The 17,589-nt window shown below is 43.4% G+C and overlaps 1 protein-coding gene across 2 annotated transcripts in view; it reads left to right on the top strand.

Annotated features, from left to right (window-relative positions):
• Positions 1 to 17,589, top strand: part of RIC1 (RIC1 partner of RAB6A GEF complex) — a 979,735-nt gene that overhangs the window by 891,570 nt on the left and 70,576 nt on the right. For both annotated transcript variants that reach the window (XM_086961422.1, XM_086961421.1), the window contains exon 23: positions 2,314 to 2,508. In XM_086961422.1, the coding sequence (XP_086817548.1) occupies positions 2,314 to 2,508 (195 nt within the window). The remainder of the gene's footprint in view (positions 1 to 2,313; positions 2,509 to 17,589) is intronic.

Raw genomic sequence — 17,589 nt, 5'->3', positions numbered from 1 at the left:
GTTCTTATAAAAGCATAAATCTGTGGCAATTTCTTGCGAATTATGGTCATTTCTTACATTGGTGAATATTTCTAGCTGTATATTCCTCATCTTTTGAATACCTTAGGTGCCAGATTAGATCCAAAAGAGTTTTCAGCATAGACCCTGTGCAGCAATAGGTGGTGTTGGGCGGCTCTGCATCAACTCCCATCCAGCCCCGAAAGTGAGGGCTGGAGCCAAATACAGACCGCTAAAATGTGCTGACGTCAATTCCTTTCTGTCCTTGCCTTCGTATGTGGATCCAGAGCTAGCTCCTACTTTTTTTATCATCAGTGACAAGCTTTTTTTCTTAATTCTTTGCCAGTGTGCAAAAGAATGTGTCCCCTTCTAACTCTGCAGGTTTTTCGGCTTGTAGGGACTATCACAAACAAATGTCTGTGATAGATCCCCCATGAGCAGCGTCTCTGGTGTTCGTGGTCGGGCTATGACTCCAAGCCGTGTGAGGAGAGTGCACTGATGCACCCAAAGGCCAAACTCTACGTCACCGAGCAGTGAAGGAAGTCGCCTAAAGGCTGCTCCCACTCAAAGTCCTGGACAATGGACCAGTTACTGCTCTCGGAACTGATCCAGCAACAGGCTGTCATCGCAGTTCAAGTTAGATCCACAGGCTTCTGTGGTTCAGCCCTCACTTATGGTTATGCTTTTTGACTCTCCTCACCTCTTTGGTAAGCAGGCAGAATCTGCCCTCCAGCGCTTTAAAGAAAGCAGAGCTACTGCGTGCTCCCTCTCTTTTTAATTCATCAAAGCAGTATCCTCAATAATTTTTCAACATTATGAGCATAATTAAGAGGTTCACCTTCAGACAAAGTCAAGATCCACCTCCCAGACAGGCTCCCAATTACTATTGGGGCAGGGTCAGCAGATTGCATCAAGGCCAGCTGAAAAATAAACCTGCAGGTCCTCAGCCTGTGTGGCAGCAGCCTCCAACATGCTTAGTTTGTGCTTATCGGCACACGTACAAACCGTTGAAGGCAGGATCACTCATTTTCTCCACAAAGGCAAACCATAGTAGCGAAGTACAACAGAGCACCTTTTAAAGGACTAGTTGTCCATATTGCGGGAAGAAGTTCAGGCTTTTTATAAGAAAGGAGCCATCAAGAGGTTCACAGCTGTGGAGACCTGAACTGGGTTGTTACTCTGTTGTTTCCTAGTGTCTAAAAAGGGAGGAGGCCTTTTCCCTAATTGAAATCTTCAACCATTCAACTTTTTCCTGCAGAAGGACAATTTCAAGATGCTCATTTTGGCCCGGTTTTTATCTGCCCTGGATCGATGAAACTGGGAGGTAGCGTTGGGCCTGCACAATGCATATTTCCATATTCCCGTCCAGCGAGCACTCAGACGCTATCTGCGTCTGAATTTGGTCATGAGCATTTTTAGTTTACAGTATTCCCTTTCAGCTAAAGAAAAGCAGAACTAGTCTTTTCCAGGTGGTTAGCCGTCTGCATTAAGATCTGCTATGCGATGGCCAGAAACCATCCTCTAGAAGGGTTGAGGTTTCATTTCACCCTGGCCACGGCTGCTACCACTGCGTTAGCACACAAATCACCTGTTGTGAATATTTGCCAGTCTGGAATGTCACTTCACTGCACACTTTAACAAAGCACTACCCCACTGACTGCCCGTTCAGCATTTTGGCTGTTCCGGCTTGCAGAGCGTTTTGGTCTGAGTCATTCCACAAAACCACCACCAGGGAGGTACTGCTTTGAATCTATTCTAAAAACCAGGAGTCTGGAGAACAAGTTACTTACCTTCTGTAACACTCTTTCAAGTGACTACTCTATCTAACCACAGATTTGTTCAGCCTCTCTGGTCTGCGGAATGGACTCCTTTCCATCTAAAAATGTCCCAAATTAAAGCTCTGCACAATAGCACAAACAATTGATGTCAGTGTGCTTGGGAGGCAACTATATGAGCTCAAGTCATCACTTCCGGGGCAGAGTAGTCTCGACATGGAGCACACAACACTGCGTACTGTCACACTGGTGCTATGATAAAACATCTTTAGGTGCCAATCTGGCACCTGGGGATAGTCTAATGTTGAGGAATCTGTGGTTAGACAGTAAAAAGCATTACCAGAGGTAAGTAACTTGTTCATCATTAAGAGAAATCGCAATTTGACCATGGTCCCAAGCACATGCCCCGGTGCTGAAGTCAACAAAAAGCATTTTGAATACCGATTTGCTTTTTCATAAAAATGCTTAGGAGTATTTGTTTTCTTTACTGCACTACCAGAGTCCCTCATTAAAAATGACTTATTATGTTTTTGCATTCTAGCTATTGGGGAACAGTTCCTCCAGTCCCAGTCTGCCGAAAATTTTATGAATATGGATTTGGACACGGGGGGTTCAAATCCTCCTCGAAGTCACAGTTGGCTTGGCAGCCTGACCTCCACCCAGCGAGAAATGGACACGGCTTCCTCCAATGGACCCCACACCCAGGATGCTTTCCTCTCACCACTATTAAGTAAAGGTAGATTGATCATTCATGTTTTCTTTTTAGGATTTCTAAAATTAATTTGTTTGTTTATTTTTCGAAGTTTCAACCTTTTACCAAAGCCAACCACACATTGAGGGAGATATAATGCCAAGGTGAGTCATTTCTTCCCCCTTTTAACCACTATACACCTCGAAACTGGAAGGGTTCTCTTGTTTTCTTTGGGAGGGTCCCTGCTCCCACTAGTTGTACAATGAGAATGCTACAGATTAGGCCAGCTTTCAATGATATGTCCTCTTTGCCGTGACCTTTTTTTTGCTGTTCTCGTGATCTTGGTCTGAGTGATTGTTGAGCACCAGTCTTTCATGTTGTCTGCTGTGCTTGTTCAGGTATAAGCATATAGCAGTGCAGTTTTTAGTGCAGCATTTTCTTTTAGTGAACAATAATTTTGTTTGGCCAAAAACATAAAAACTTAAAAAATGAGCTGTGGAAATGAGGGTTGTTGGGGAAAACAAACAGCTTCTGTATGTTAAGGAAAGAACAGCTATTAGCAACTTTTCTTTTGATTCTGTGGCAGATTTCATATATGATTTCATAAGCTCTAGGCTTGCTACCACAACCCAAGCTTTCTTTAAGAATCAAGATGTTGGCTCCTCCTCTACACTTAATGTATTTAAAGGATATCTACTGCCTTACCTTCCTTTTTATTCCAAAGCTTTGGGGGGTTCAAGTTCAGTAAAATCATATATGGTGAGTATACATTCACCAGAAGTAAACTTGTTGAAAAGGCAAATTACAACAGGTCCTCTTGGAGTCCTACTGTGATAAAATAACTAAACCAATATTATGTCCAGGGTAGCCTTCATCCTTTATTTCCGCTTCATAGACCCATTTCGGCCTCCTGAGTGCTTGGTCTCTTTCACACCTTATATTTATCGTATTATTTATTTTTTCACAATAGTTAAAGCTTTTACATTCATTTCTTCAAGTGAAGCCTACACTTTGTTCCTTAAAAACCTTGACTTTCGGAAGACCAGCTCTCCACTTTAAACAATCAGGAAAGTATACTCTGTTTTCTCAGTCTTTGAGATTAATAATTTCCCCATTCTCTGTTTGTGTGTTAGATAAAGAGTTGCCAGGTACAGGCAGTGATGTGTGATAGTTTGCCAATAGGTGATTTATTTACCTTGCTCCAAATTTATCTTTGGATCCTATCTTTCTTCCATCCCAAGGTAATTGGCAGTTTGACAGGTAAGAGGAATTGAGCAATTAGTGTCCCCTACCAGCCCATAATCCTCGTACTGGCTACACACCTTTACTTGAGATACATACTGTTTGACTGCACTTGAGCCTCACCTCTCCAGAGACTCCCAAAAGGCTGAAGCCAGTCTGGGTTTGCCTATGTTTCGGTCTGAAGGGAACTTGGCCTGGCACTTCAGGATGAACTGTTCTGAGTGGAACTAATGCTGAGATAACCAATTCATCAAAAATCATTCTGCTCAAAAGAAATTGAGATTCAACCTACAATTTGTTCAATTGACTGAAATCTGGTGTCTAAACCAGCTATTCTATCCCGGATGTGCAGCTACCCGGATCCTCTTTTCAATCAGCTGGTTGGAGAAATATGCCTTTCTTCTTTGTTAATGGCCCATGAAACTATATTAGTCACAGTCTCTGTACTTCCCTTAGTGTGATATCCTCACAGTAGGCTTATCAGTACTGGTGTTTGTAATTCCTAAACCTAGCAAGAGTCCTAAACCTTCTCTATTCACCCCCCTAGGGAGGTGTAAGTCCTACCCATCAACTGTTGTATGTGGTACTTCTATAGTACAAACCTAACCGGAAGGCAAAAGAGCACTGGACAGGATCAAAGAAAAGGATGAAGTCAACAAGTGATAAGATGTGGCTGGTCTGTGAATGTAGTATTCTTTAAAGAAGTGCATCTTCAACTCTTTCCTAAATTGGAGCAGTGTTGGGGCAGTCCTAATGTATGGGTATTCTGTTCCAGATCTTGGGTACATTTATGGGAAAAGCCTGCTGCTTTGCTTTTTCTTTCTAGTCTGCAATCTGATGCAGTATGCTGAGAACCATCTGAGATGGTGAACTTTTCTGTAAGATAATCAGGGGTGATGGTCGTGGTCGCTTTCTAAATGGTGCAGCTGGTGTCGAGGATGGTAGGGGCCATCAAGAGGAGTCCGAGGAGATCAATGATGATGGGGTGATTTTATCAGCTTACTTCATGCCCCGGATGAGACTTGCTTCAGAGTGTTAGATGCCCTTAAGGGATGCCTGTGTGAAGTCTGGGAGGCCATGAAGCAGGGCGTGATCACCTTAAAGATTTGAGAGTAAGAGGGCTTGAACAGCAGTTCTAAATTCGATTTCTTGAAGAAACATTTTCTGTTTATACAGATGAGGGAGCTGCAACCAGGCCATCTTTGTTTTTTTGTTAGTGTGGTTCTTGAAGGTGAGGTTGGTGTCCAGGGAGAATCCCAGTGACTTTGCATTCAGGGAAAGTTGGAGTTCGTAGCTGTCAAGGTTTATGTAATTCAACTGGGTTTGTTTGTTCTTGGTGTGTATATACCAGGAATTCTGTCTCGGGTGGGTTTAGATTTGGGTAGGTAAATGAGATCCAGGTATGGATAATGTTCATGCAGTGGTTGAGGCATTTGATGTTTGTGGTGCAGGAGATTTTCAAGTACAGTTGTGTTTATCTTCAGCGTATTGGTAAATCTTGATATCTGGGAGTAGAATACGAGAAGCTCCATGTAGTGGTTGAAGACGGAAAGGGACAGTATGGAACTTTTCATGTCTTTGCAGGTGATTGAGATCTTTTTGGAACCTGGAGTTACCTATGTGTACAAACTGGTATTGGTTGGGAAGGTAGGAGAAGAATCTGTGAAGAACAGTGCCGGTCAATTTAATTTAAAACTCTGGGGTGCGTATGAGGGTGGGATGATCTCCTGTGTCAAAGGCATTTGAGACATCTGTAATTTCAGGAGGCATCCTTATCTGTGATTAGGAGGTAGTCATCTACGATCTGCCAGTTAGCGTTTTCCATGGAGCAGCATAAACGTAAGCGAACACAAGGAAAAGATGGACGGAGCGCTGAAAATTTTCAGACACTCACCCCCAGTCACAGATCTGGGTTGAATCCATCATCATTCTTTAGCTCCCTTCACCACCTCAGTTCAGACCCAGCTATATGCCAATCAGTCTTGACCCTGTGCCTCATGGGAACAGTCAAGCCCGAACTCCAAGGTCTTCCCTGAACCGGAAACAAGCATCCTGGGACCGGTTTCTGAGGAACACCCTTCATCAGCCAGGCTAGCTTGAATTCAGTGGCAAAGTGAGCAAGGGACCCACGTCTGGGCATACCCTGCCAACTTAGGGCGGCATAAACGTAAGCCAGACTGTTAGTCATGCCAGAGATGGTTATCATTAATGTAATCTTGGAGTCGACCATAGACAGCTTTTCAATGATCTTGATAGGTGCGTGATAGGCTGGTAGTTGGGAAGGTCATCAGGATCTAGAGTGTTTTTTTTGTTTAGGAGTGGGTGGATCTAGCCTGTCTTGTGTGCTTCTGAGAAAATGCCTTCAGTCAGGCAGGCATTGACAATGATTTGAAGGTGTCGGAGTGAGTCCCCAGAGAGAGCTTTTGTAAAGGGCGATAGTAAGACACCCTCTTCATAAGACGTTGCTATAAGGAAGTTGTTAACAAAATCTGCAAGAGATGTGTCTTTGAAGGATGACTATTGTAAGATGCTACAGGATTGGGTGGGCTAAGCGATATGAAACAGGATTGGTGTTGCCAATGTACCGCCGAATGTTTTGTATTTTTTCTACTGAAGAAAAATCTCATTACATGGCACTATTCATCTGAACTCACAAAAAGATAACCGGATGGTGTACCTAAACTACTCCCCAGATAATCAAAGTGAGGGGGGAGGGACAGACGCACACATGTGTTAAGACGAGAACCCTTTTCGTTCTATTAAGGCAGAAGCATGTTGACCTGATCTTAATATTGAACATCCCTATCCCTATTCTCACTGAGTTTATTTTAATCTATCCACTGGGAACACTAATAAAGAATTGACTTTGTCAAGCAGGAGATAGTTTTAACTCACATTTTGATTCTTGATCTCTGCCCCTCACTTTTCCCTACATTGGATGACATAAAACACCTCACGCTCTTCTCCTGCGGTGGAGTTGTAGACCACACTGGGTACCTAGTGGTCCCAGTGTGCAAGAGGAAACCCAATGATGAAGCATGTCACTTTAGGGTGAGTGAGGGTTCTTGTCTTAACACACGTGTGAGTCTTTCCCTCCCCCTCACTTTGAATGTCTGGTGAGTAGTTTAGGTACACCATTTGGGTACCTTTTTATGAGTTCAGATTATATGGAGTGGTACCGTGGATGGTAATAATTCCTCCCTTTGAAACCCCTATAGTGAGATTATATTGCGCTATTCATTACATTGCACTATTCTTTGTAGTGAGAAATATGTTGACCTTGCACAGAGCTAATGCAGTGCTTGATTGTCTTAAAAATGGTCTGCTTTTGTTGGTGGCTTAATTGATGGTGTTTGTATAGTACTTTGCTTTGGTTGATGTCATGAGCTGTCTGTATATTGCTCGGATAGACTTAAGTATTATGAAGTCATCTGAAGTTTTGTTTTGGTCCATGACTGATTTTCAAAGCTTGCCTGCTGAGGAACACCTTTTACACAAGCTTGTGCACTCATTCTCTACTCCCAAATTTGGTCATAACCCTGAAAACGTCCTCTAAAACGCAGAATAAGAGTAAATGAAATGATTTCCAAGTCTGGACTTGAGAGTAGGTGGTCCATTGTTTCTTGTGCTCAATTATAATTATTCTTGTGACATTAGGTTCTTGACAAGCAAACCACTTTACTGATCGCTTCAACTTCCGCCAGGAGATTTGGAGGGCGGTTTAATGAACTGTTCCATGTATTCTCTCTGTATTTCATGGTATGTGTAGGATTGATCATCATTTTTGTATCTCACGCCTCTGTAGCAGATTCAGAAGAGTCTTCATTATTTGGGCTTAAGGAGAACAATTATGTTTTATAAGGGCTGGTCTAAGGACCTAAGGTGGATTTTGAGACTGCCATTTACTGTGGGGATGTACCAGTCAAGGATTCCTTGACATTACCTGTTAGCTGGATATTTAATTCCACACACTTTTTCATAGTAGTCTCGGTAATTCAGTTCTTTAGGATATCCATTCACTGTGCATTTTCCAGAGGCATGTACAAGTCGAATAAGCTCTTTTTTCCCTCAGAGGCTTAATTCAGGTCTTGTATAAAGTGTTTTTCAGGCTGTACTACAAAATATGTTTGCTTAACTTGTGAGACTTGGATCTTTTTTTAATTTATATCAGTATCCCATTATGTCCAGAAGGCAGTTTTGACAGGGTCATTTGCTTATCCATGATATCCTAGGGTTAGATTAAAGAATGGTACTATCTCATTTGTTTTACTTATCACTTCAATGGTCAATTGTCCACAAAAATGAAATGTCAAAAAAACAAAAGAAGACAGGGCCAAAGACATGGGCTGAGCAGCTATACTCAATGGTACTTTTTGCCTATAAAACCTAGTTTCAGCTTGCTTCATATATTTGAAAAGAGCACAGACTGCAATGACTCATGCAAAACTGCTCATTATGCCACAGAGCTAATTCAAAACTTGAAAGCCCCTGAAGGGGGATGCCCCAAACAATTTAAAGGCAACTCCAATGTTAACAGGCCAAGTCTGTTTGTGTGTGTTAATGACATGACCAGGCCTACAAATGTGGGGTGTACTAAAGTGGGGGTGAGGTTCATATTTTAAAAAAAACTAAATAAAGAAAATATAAAAATTATTTTTAAGCACAGGAATAGCAAGTGCCATCAACACTGAGCTGATAAAAAAGACACACTTTTTACTATTCCAGGCACAGCAATACAGCTTTGGGTTGGTAAAATACCATCATGGTCAACCTGGAAATAATAAAATCAACCTCTTCCACATGTGTTTCTATTTTATTAGAGCTGGTTATAGAGACATAGCTTTGTACTGACACAGAGAGCAACCAGTTGACTTAAAAAACAATGCCTTTTCAGGCTCAGAATGCTGAATACAGTATGCAAAAAAGAAAGCAGGGAATCCTGCATAGTTTCTAGGGATCTGGTGGAGAGTAGTTTTTAAGCATAGGATTAGTCTATTGCTACTCACGCCGAGATAGAAAGTGACAAAGCCTTATGCCATTTTTGCAGAATAGTCTTTTAGCGCAGGACTAGCAAGTTCCATCCATTTCAAGCTGGCGTTGATAGCGCCAGAGTAGTATTATAGTTATAGTTACATCAGACTTTCTATAGGAAAGGCATTTTTTATTTTCTTAATAACTTTGGCACTGTTCCAGAAAAAATTCCATCAACTTTGGCTCCTAAATGGAAATATTCTCAAAATGTTGATTTCCTATTCTAATTCTCATAGGAAAGTTTGCTCTCCAATACAGAAAAAAACTGCTTAACCAAATTACACCAAATTTCGCAGAAAGTTAGAAACTGTGCTTTGTGTTTTTTTCCATTATTTGATGTAAATCCGTTCAACAGCTCTCAAGAAATTAGTGTTTAAAAAAGTTTTTGGTGGGCATGAAGGGTTTACCAACCTGAAAAGGTTAGTGCTACCTGTATCAGTTGGTGCTCCGACTGGTCAGTTCAAAGAATTGTTGTATCCTTATAGGCTAGCCACACCATGAACACTATATTGTGTCAGACGTTAGAGGACTCAGGGTCTTGGATGTGTGTACTGAAAATAAATTAAAAAATATATAAATAGTGGGTCAATGAGCACACTCTAACCCCCAAAGTCCCGGCTCCTCATCAATCTTCTGGACCACTGCTTGGTGCTGAAAGCTTTCCTGCCATCCATCAAAGGGGGGCTGGTGCTGATACTCACAGCAACACCACCACCACCAGGTGATACTGCAATTAACAAGGCAGAGAGGGGTCATGGACACTGTGCCAGACAGCCGTGAGACTCTAGAAATGGCTGGACCACCAAGGAATCTTCCTGATGACGAACCACTTGGCAGGATCGTTGAATGAAAGTGCAGACAAGTGCAGCCGTCGGCGCCTAGCGAATCTTGAGGGCAATTACACCGGAGGTGATGAAAAGTCTTTTCCGCGAATGGGAAGAACCATGACTCAGTCTGTTCACCACCTCAAAGAACACACATTGTCAGCATTGCTGTGCATTGATGTATCTAAGGCATCTTTTGCTAGGAGACGTGTTCAGCCTCAGGTGGAAATCAGGACTCATGTATGCCTTTCTGCTGATACCACTCCTGCCCCAAGTTCTCAAGAAGACCTGGACAGACCGGGTCCAAGTCGTCATAGGGGCTCTGGATTGAGCACGGAGAATGTGGGATCTAGAACTCCTGGGCTTGAGCATATATCCTCTGATTATCCTTCCCCTCCAGAAGGACCTGCTTTTGCAGCAACAGGGCAGGGTTCTGCACCTGGTTCTTCTTAAACTTCACCTTCATGCGTGTAGATTGAACAGTGACAGCTGTGTTCATCCACCATCTACCACCTTATTTCCAGATAAGCTAGTTCTGCTAACTAGAGCCTCTTTTTCTCTGAAGGTAGTGATGCTGTTCCATTTTGGTCATACCATCACCTTGCCAGCGTAATGTGGTCCGCTTCACCCCTCTACGGAGTAGGGTTCTCTGGAGTGAAAAAAGGCAGGGCTGTGCAGAAGCATGCAATCTCATGGTGGATCGTGCTTTGCCTTATGATCTCCACCGCATTGGCGAAGTAGCAGCGTTCGGAAGGCTTGCGCTCCCACTCTACCAGGACCAAAGCTTCTGCTAGTACTATATTAGCATCTGCCAGGTAGCTACGTGGGTATCTCTCCATAGGTTCATGAAGCACTGTAGTCTGGTTAGGCTGGTTCGTTGAGAGGAACATTTTGCCAGCTTGATCCCGCAGAAGGTGAGGAACTGAGGCTAAAATTCTCTATCAGAAGAACAATTTACTTACCTTGGGTAATGCCCTTTCTGGTAGAGCTCTAGCTAGCCGCAGTTCCTCACCGAACATCCTGTGATTGGACTCTACCTTTTAATAAGAGCCCAAGTCTAGAAATCTGCACACTTATACAAGTTTGCTTTTGGGGCTCCACAACTGGAGACACAGACAGTCTCAAAAGCAACTGACATCAGCAGGTGGGAGTAGCACCTTTATCTGGATCCAGTTTGAAACCTGGGGAATATTCAAAAGGTGAGGATCTGCAGCTCATAGAGTCCCCACCAGGAAGAGCTTTACCAAAGGTCTTATGCATATTTCTTCAAGTTTTTTCTACTTTGCAGAAAACAACGTGGTACATTTCAGTACCACAGTTTTTCTTTTTTTTTGTAGCCTTTATTTGTATTCAAGGGATTCAAGACTGAGAAGAAAACAACACAATGTAAAGCAGACACTCTCAAGGGTTACTTGATACAGAAATATGAGCTGGGGAAGCATAATGTAACCTCTCTCTCTCCTTCTCAGTGCTTTCGTCCAGAAGAAGTTCAAAATGCTCACCCTGGCCCAGGTCTTGTCTGCTCTCAACCTAGGAGACTGGATGATGGTGTTGGAGCTGCAGGACTATTCCCTATTCCCTTCCTGCCGGCCCATTGGCGCTACCTGCAATTGTGTGGTGGTGGTGATTGTTGGGACATTTTCAGTTTGCTGTGCTTTCCTGTGGCCCAGCAGTAAGGATCAAAGTATTCCCCTACCTCAACAACTGGCTGTTAAAGTGGGGGAGAGAGAGAAGGGGAAAATGGAAGGGCAGAGAGAGGAAGCGGGCAAAAGGGTGAGGGGAATAGGAGAGAAAGAATGGGGGAATAGGGAGCAGCCTGGGAGGGGTAAAGAGTAGGAGGGGGGAATTCAGTGGCCTGGCAGGAACCAAGGGCTCCCAAGGCTCCCATCTGCGGCGTCCCTCAGGGCTCATCCCTCAGTCCAACTCTGTTCAATGTCTACATGGCCCCCCTCGCACAAGTGGCCCACCATCACAACCTCAACATCATCTCCTACGCTGACGACACCCAGCTCATCCTCTCCCTCATCAAGGACCCACACACCGCCAAAACCAACCATCACGAGGGAATGAAGGCCGTCGCCGACTGGATGAGGAGCAACAGTCTGAAGCTGAACTCGGACAAGACGGAGGTTCTCACCCTCGGACCCAACCCCTCAGCCTGGGATGACTCCTGGTGGCCGACCACACTGGGAACATTACCAACACCCAACGACTATGCACGCAATCTAGGATTCATCCTCGACTCCTCCCTCTCCATGTCTAAGCAGGTCAACGCCGCCTCCTCCTCCTGCTACAACACCCTCCGCATGCGCCACAGGATCTACAAGTGGATCCCCACCGAAACAAGAAGAACAGTGAAACAGGCCATCGTCCGCAGCAGACTGGACTACGGCAACGCACTCTATGCAGGAATCCCAGCCAAACACCTACGACGACTACAACGCATCCAAAACGCCTCTATCCGACTGATCGTCAACGTCCCCCGCCGCAGCCATATCGCCCCCCATCTGAGAGACCTACACTGGCTCCCCGTCGACAAGAGGATCACCTTCAAGCTCCTTACCCATGCACACAAAGCACTCCACAACGCCGGACCAGCCTACCTGAACAGCAGACTCAGCTTCCACACCCCCACCCGCCAGCTCCGCTCTGCCAGCCTCGCCCTCGCCGCTGTCCCCCGCATCCAACGAACGACCTCCGGCGACAGATCCTTCTCCTATCTCGCCGCCAAGACCTTGAACACCCTCCCTACCCACATACGGCAGACCCAAGACCTACTCGCCTTCAGATGACTCCTCAAGACCTGGCTCTTCGAGCAGTAGCGCCTAAGGACCCTCACCGGTAATAGCACGCTTTACAAGTACTCTGATTGATTGATTGATTGAAGGTCCCTTCACCAGTGGCCAGCGCAATGTCTATGGGGCACCGGGAACCGTGGAGGCATGCAGAAATTGGGGACCGTAGGTCATATATCCAGCTGTGGGGACAACTGTCCCAGGTACTGTGGGCGCGTAAGGGGCGGCTTTCACCTGATAGCAGCAAGCAGACCCAGCCCAGCGTCTAGGCCCCATCCCTGCCCACTTTGTCGTTGAGGAGACCAAATTATTTTCAATGCAGCTAACATAATGTTTTGGTTTTAAGATAACTGTGGCCAACAGCAAACCTACACTGGGTAGAACTATAGCACTGGCCAATACCTAAGCACAGTTTAAATGTAAAACAGCTCCATACCTGCCAATTATTTAACTATGAAGCCTTTATATGTGCAAGTATTTTGGATCTGCTTATATTCAGAAACCCTCCATTAACTTAACAACCCATTCATCACTGCTAAACCAGAGATGCAAGTGAATCAAGTTGAAAATATAATATACAGTGTTCTTGCAGGCATAGGTTCTTGTGGTGCATTTATGTGTTTGCTTATACTATAAATGGTGCAAGAGTGAAACCTTATGCACATGGCATATAGCAAATTTAAGTTTCTGGGTAATACAGCATCAGTTGGACAATCTGATCCAGTTATCTCAGGTTACCTGCCACAGGGGCTTCATTGATGCTCAATCTACCAGTCACCCTTGGATGCACCAGCTACAATGGTCTACTATACCCTTTCTACTCTATTCAGAGGAACCTCTCTTAACCTGTGGCACTCCACCCTTATGCAGATCTCCATGCTTTACTTCTGTACTCACATATTACATCACCCATGACATGTTCTATGGCATCATTGATATAATTAAAGATGGCATCTGCAATAACACCATTGTGCATGGCGAGGGTACGAGTTATAGTTACTTCAGTTAACTATAGTGAATTTCAGTGATTATTTTTAGTTTAAAATGTTACGTTTAAACTGACACTTTCACCTAAGTATAACATCACTTTTTTTTCAGCATTTATTTATTTTGCCGGAGTTAGGGGATTATTGGCCCAGCAGTTGCCAGTCCTGTTGTAATACTTGCACTTGCCCATTATTGGTAATGTTCGGTAATTCTTAGCATGTTCATAATAATATTTTTACTGCTATCTGAGATCTCAGTCTTTTGGGGTGGTGTAACTTGCTTGTGCCCATCCATGCAGTCATTCATGAATTCAATTACGTACTCCCCACCAATTCATTCTTCCATTCATCAGGGCATTCACATATTCAACCATTTATCCATCTAAGAAAACACTCAGCCTACACTTATCTGTATCACATGCTTATCTATTCAAGCAACCAGTGACTCATCAAATGAACCCACTCATTTGTCAATCCATGAAGAATCTGTTTCTCTTATAAAATATATAGACATATTACCCATGCCAATGCTTGTTATTGCAAATGATCCTTTAGAACTGTTTATTATAGAACTGATTAATCACTTTCCTGCCCCAGTATCCATTTGCTTACTCAAGGTTTGAGTCTGAAAAAGCTAATCCCCACGAAGGTATTTTGCCACCAGAATTCAACTGCTCCTGTGCAGCACAAACACACAATACAGAGGGAAGCCATCAAATTAGGAGTAGACAACTGAGATAGACAACAAAGCCATCCATTCATGAGCAAGAGACTTACTCAAAGACCATCCTAAGTATATGTTATATATTGAAAGCATTATGCTTGCCTGCAGATAGCCTACAGACTTCTAGAACTGTCTTTAGCTGAGACTTGAAAAAAAAGGAAGACAACAGAAGTACAAGGCTAACACACATATTGTTTCTCCCCTGTGTAATAAGATTTTATTTTAAATACCCCCTGGCTTATTAAGCCAGCTTAATAAAATTTTGGGTTTCTCAAACTAAATATGCTGTTTGTGCTTGACAACTCTGACATTTTCTAGAGCCATGCTATAAGAAACACCCAAACAAGGTAAATTTAAAAAAAGACATTTAGTTCCACATAAGGTATAAACTGTATGTATATTTTGTGTCCGGGCTCTGAATCTGCCAGGAATATAAAATAGTGTTCCTTTGGTTGTTGCGTTCTAATCTAGGACCCTGATCGATACTGTGACCTTATGCCCCTATTCGGCTATAAATCCATTTATTCCCTATATTGGCATAACCGTTCAAGTGCAATATTCAGAAACTCGTCTCTGGCCTCACACGAACAGAGCCACATTTCAGAATCGCTTTCTCTGCCACTTCCTTTGCAACCAATTAGTTAAATGACATAGCAAAAGTTACTATCTGAAGATTCCTAGATTAACACTCCGAGTTCTTCAACAAGATAAAAACTCAGCAACCTGGAAATCCCCGCTTGCTGTGTTTTGATTAGTAATAGAACTCTAATGAGCACTGATAGACGATCACTTCCTAGTGACATCTTTATTGACGTCTTATGTCCAAAAACGTACGTCAAACAAGGCACCTTTCAGGTATAAATATTACCAACGTTGCCTTAAGCAAACGCTGCTGCTGTCTCGTTGCTGTTTCGCTGAGGCTGATGCTGCTAGCTGTCTCGCTGCTGCTGAAGAAGCTGTCATGCTGATGATACCATAGCTGCTATCGCTACTGCTATCGCTGCTAACTAGCGAACGATGGTGTGGTGAACTTGGGAGCTGAAAAGCCGTCCCTCTGCAAGAGCCCAGCAGATGCAAGCTGCCCGCGGACGCTGCCCCTCCTCCTCGACGCGCTGAGAAGAGACGCTGTCTTTCTCCTGCAGAGAAATCCAGCTCCGGCGTTTCTAGTCTACCCTTGCGGGTGACTGGGATATCGACCCCCTGAAGGAGATACCAGACCTCCATCATTCTATTCCAGAGGTATGGTGTTGACTAAACCCTTAGAGAGAATTCTTGAAGCAAACCTTGGCAAAACCAACTTAACTTAAAGCTACTTACTTACTCCCCTCCCAAGTATTAGGCTTAGGTCAGGTACACTGGGGTAGGCGTAGTTAGAAGCACCAGTTGAGTATTTTAGCCGAATGTATATATGAATGTATATATGTTTTATTCATTTTAAACCATTGTATGGCTAAGAAACCATATCATTGCTTTTACAGTATTATTTCGCAATACTCATCTTACTGTACGTACTTTTTATATTAACAAGTCTTGCAATTGTGGCAATTCATTTCTCTTGTACAAGAAGAAAGACTGTTCAATAAATGTTACCCTTTATTGACAAACACCCGTCTCTCTATTCTCTACATATTGTGAAAGTAAACTGCCCAACCACTGACTGAGTAAAATAACTGTCTATTGTTTCACACGACCCTAGAGATTGACTCTTGATCTGAGGAGCAAAGTTGTCATGTTGCACGGTTGTTGGAAAACTGAATCCCTTCTTGGCTGTGCCAGGGAAGCTGATCACTTCCTATTTCAGTCAAGAAAGTTTCCAGTGACCTCTGAGCTAGTTGGTAACAAACCCAATTAAGTTTAGCATAGTCAGTGGAGTCCTGGAAGATCCGCACTTCTACGTCGATACTACTGTTTGTCATTCCAATGCGCAGGGCCTATTGGGAAAATAGGAACTACACTACATGGCGCCCAAAGTTTGGTAAGGCGATAAACTAACGCAAGACGTTAGAATAACTCAGTCGTGCATATTTCACACAGACCCCTTTCTCCCGTAAATACTCCAATAGACGTCTGGAGTGGGTGAAAGGTTAAAATCCGCCCGAACTCAGTAGGAAGAGATTCCTATGTAAAGCTCTGGTTTATTCAACGTTGAAGGATACAGTGTTCCAAAATATTGTGCACCTAATCTTTGTCTCCTTGGAGACCTACTCTGCAAAAACTTTTCTGACAACAAAATGTCAGACAGTGAAGAAGAAAGGGAAGCAGCTAGACTGACAACCCTACTAATAGAGGAAGACACGAGTCTCCTACAGACTGACCCGGATGCAATTATCATCCCGGTACATTTAAGAAAATCTATAACTTTAAAACTTATAGAAAACGGACTGACACCACAAGGTGGTACAGTAATTTTCGTGATAGAGGCACACGAATATCGGCAGACAGAGGTATTCTATTCAATGATAAAGTTTCCAGCGGCAAACGCTAGAACAAAAGAGTTTCACTATTACAAAATAGAGAAACCTCTGGATGAGTACGCTCCTTTCGAGGAGACTGAAATCCCACTAAAATTCCAAGAGCACCTGCTCTGGTTTAATGGCGCCCTAAAACATAATGATCATATTACCAGGCTCGGTCCACTAGGTAGACCAGGAGCAACGTGGCCGGTTCTAGCCAGCTACACATCACATCCGGACATTGCAAAAATGTCTAAAGAAGAGCTGTTAGTACAGCTAAAAACACTTATAAAAATACATAGGCAATTAGTCCAATATGTAATGCGGACTGCAACAGTCCAACCAGCTGTTAATGTACCACAGCTGACCCCTCATCAGGGGAACACTAATAAAATTACACCACAGAACATACAGTCATGTCTTGGTAAAACACCCGTAAAACGGGAACAAATTCCGTTCTGGTTAGCGCAAAAAATCACTCAAATAGAGGCAGTATTTCCGGATACTACCCCTATCGAGAAACACAGAATCTTGACAATCTGCCTTCCTATGGGAATCGCACCACACGTGGAGGACTGTGACACTTGGGGTACAGTCTTTGCTTCCATTTACACAAAAACACATGGTGTTCCGTCTATGGCGGTAATACCAGATGTACTAAGACAGATTCAAAATGAATACGGTCCAGAACCTGCTTTAACTCTTGGTATGAAATTACTGAAAGACTTCAAGCAGGTCTCGACTATATTATTAGCCAACATAAAAGGAGAAGCAGCATCTGTGGCAATCCGCCAGAAGTTGAAGGAAACAGATATAACAGATCAGCCAATTGAGCTTGCCAGAATCATAGAAAAATGCAATGAAGAATTAGGTAGAGACAGCTTGGGTGGAAAGCCAGTGAAGACCCAACTGCTCGAAAATCCTGAAAAATTATTTATTAAAAATAATTCAAACACTCCTAAAAAGAGCTGGGATGGAAATAAACAATCCACTCCCAAGGAAAAAGTTTTCCAGTCCAGAGGAAGGTGTCCTCGACGGAGGGAAAGAACTCCGACTCGAGAACACCAGTCT

Source organism: Lissotriton vulgaris, chromosome 3_1 (assembly GCF_964263255.1).
Source record: "Lissotriton vulgaris chromosome 3_1, aLisVul1.2, whole genome shotgun sequence".
Taxonomy (NCBI): domain Eukaryota; kingdom Metazoa; phylum Chordata; class Amphibia; order Caudata; family Salamandridae; genus Lissotriton; species Lissotriton vulgaris.
Note: the sequence above shows the minus strand (reverse complement) of the source record. Positions and strands in the feature narration are given on the sequence as shown.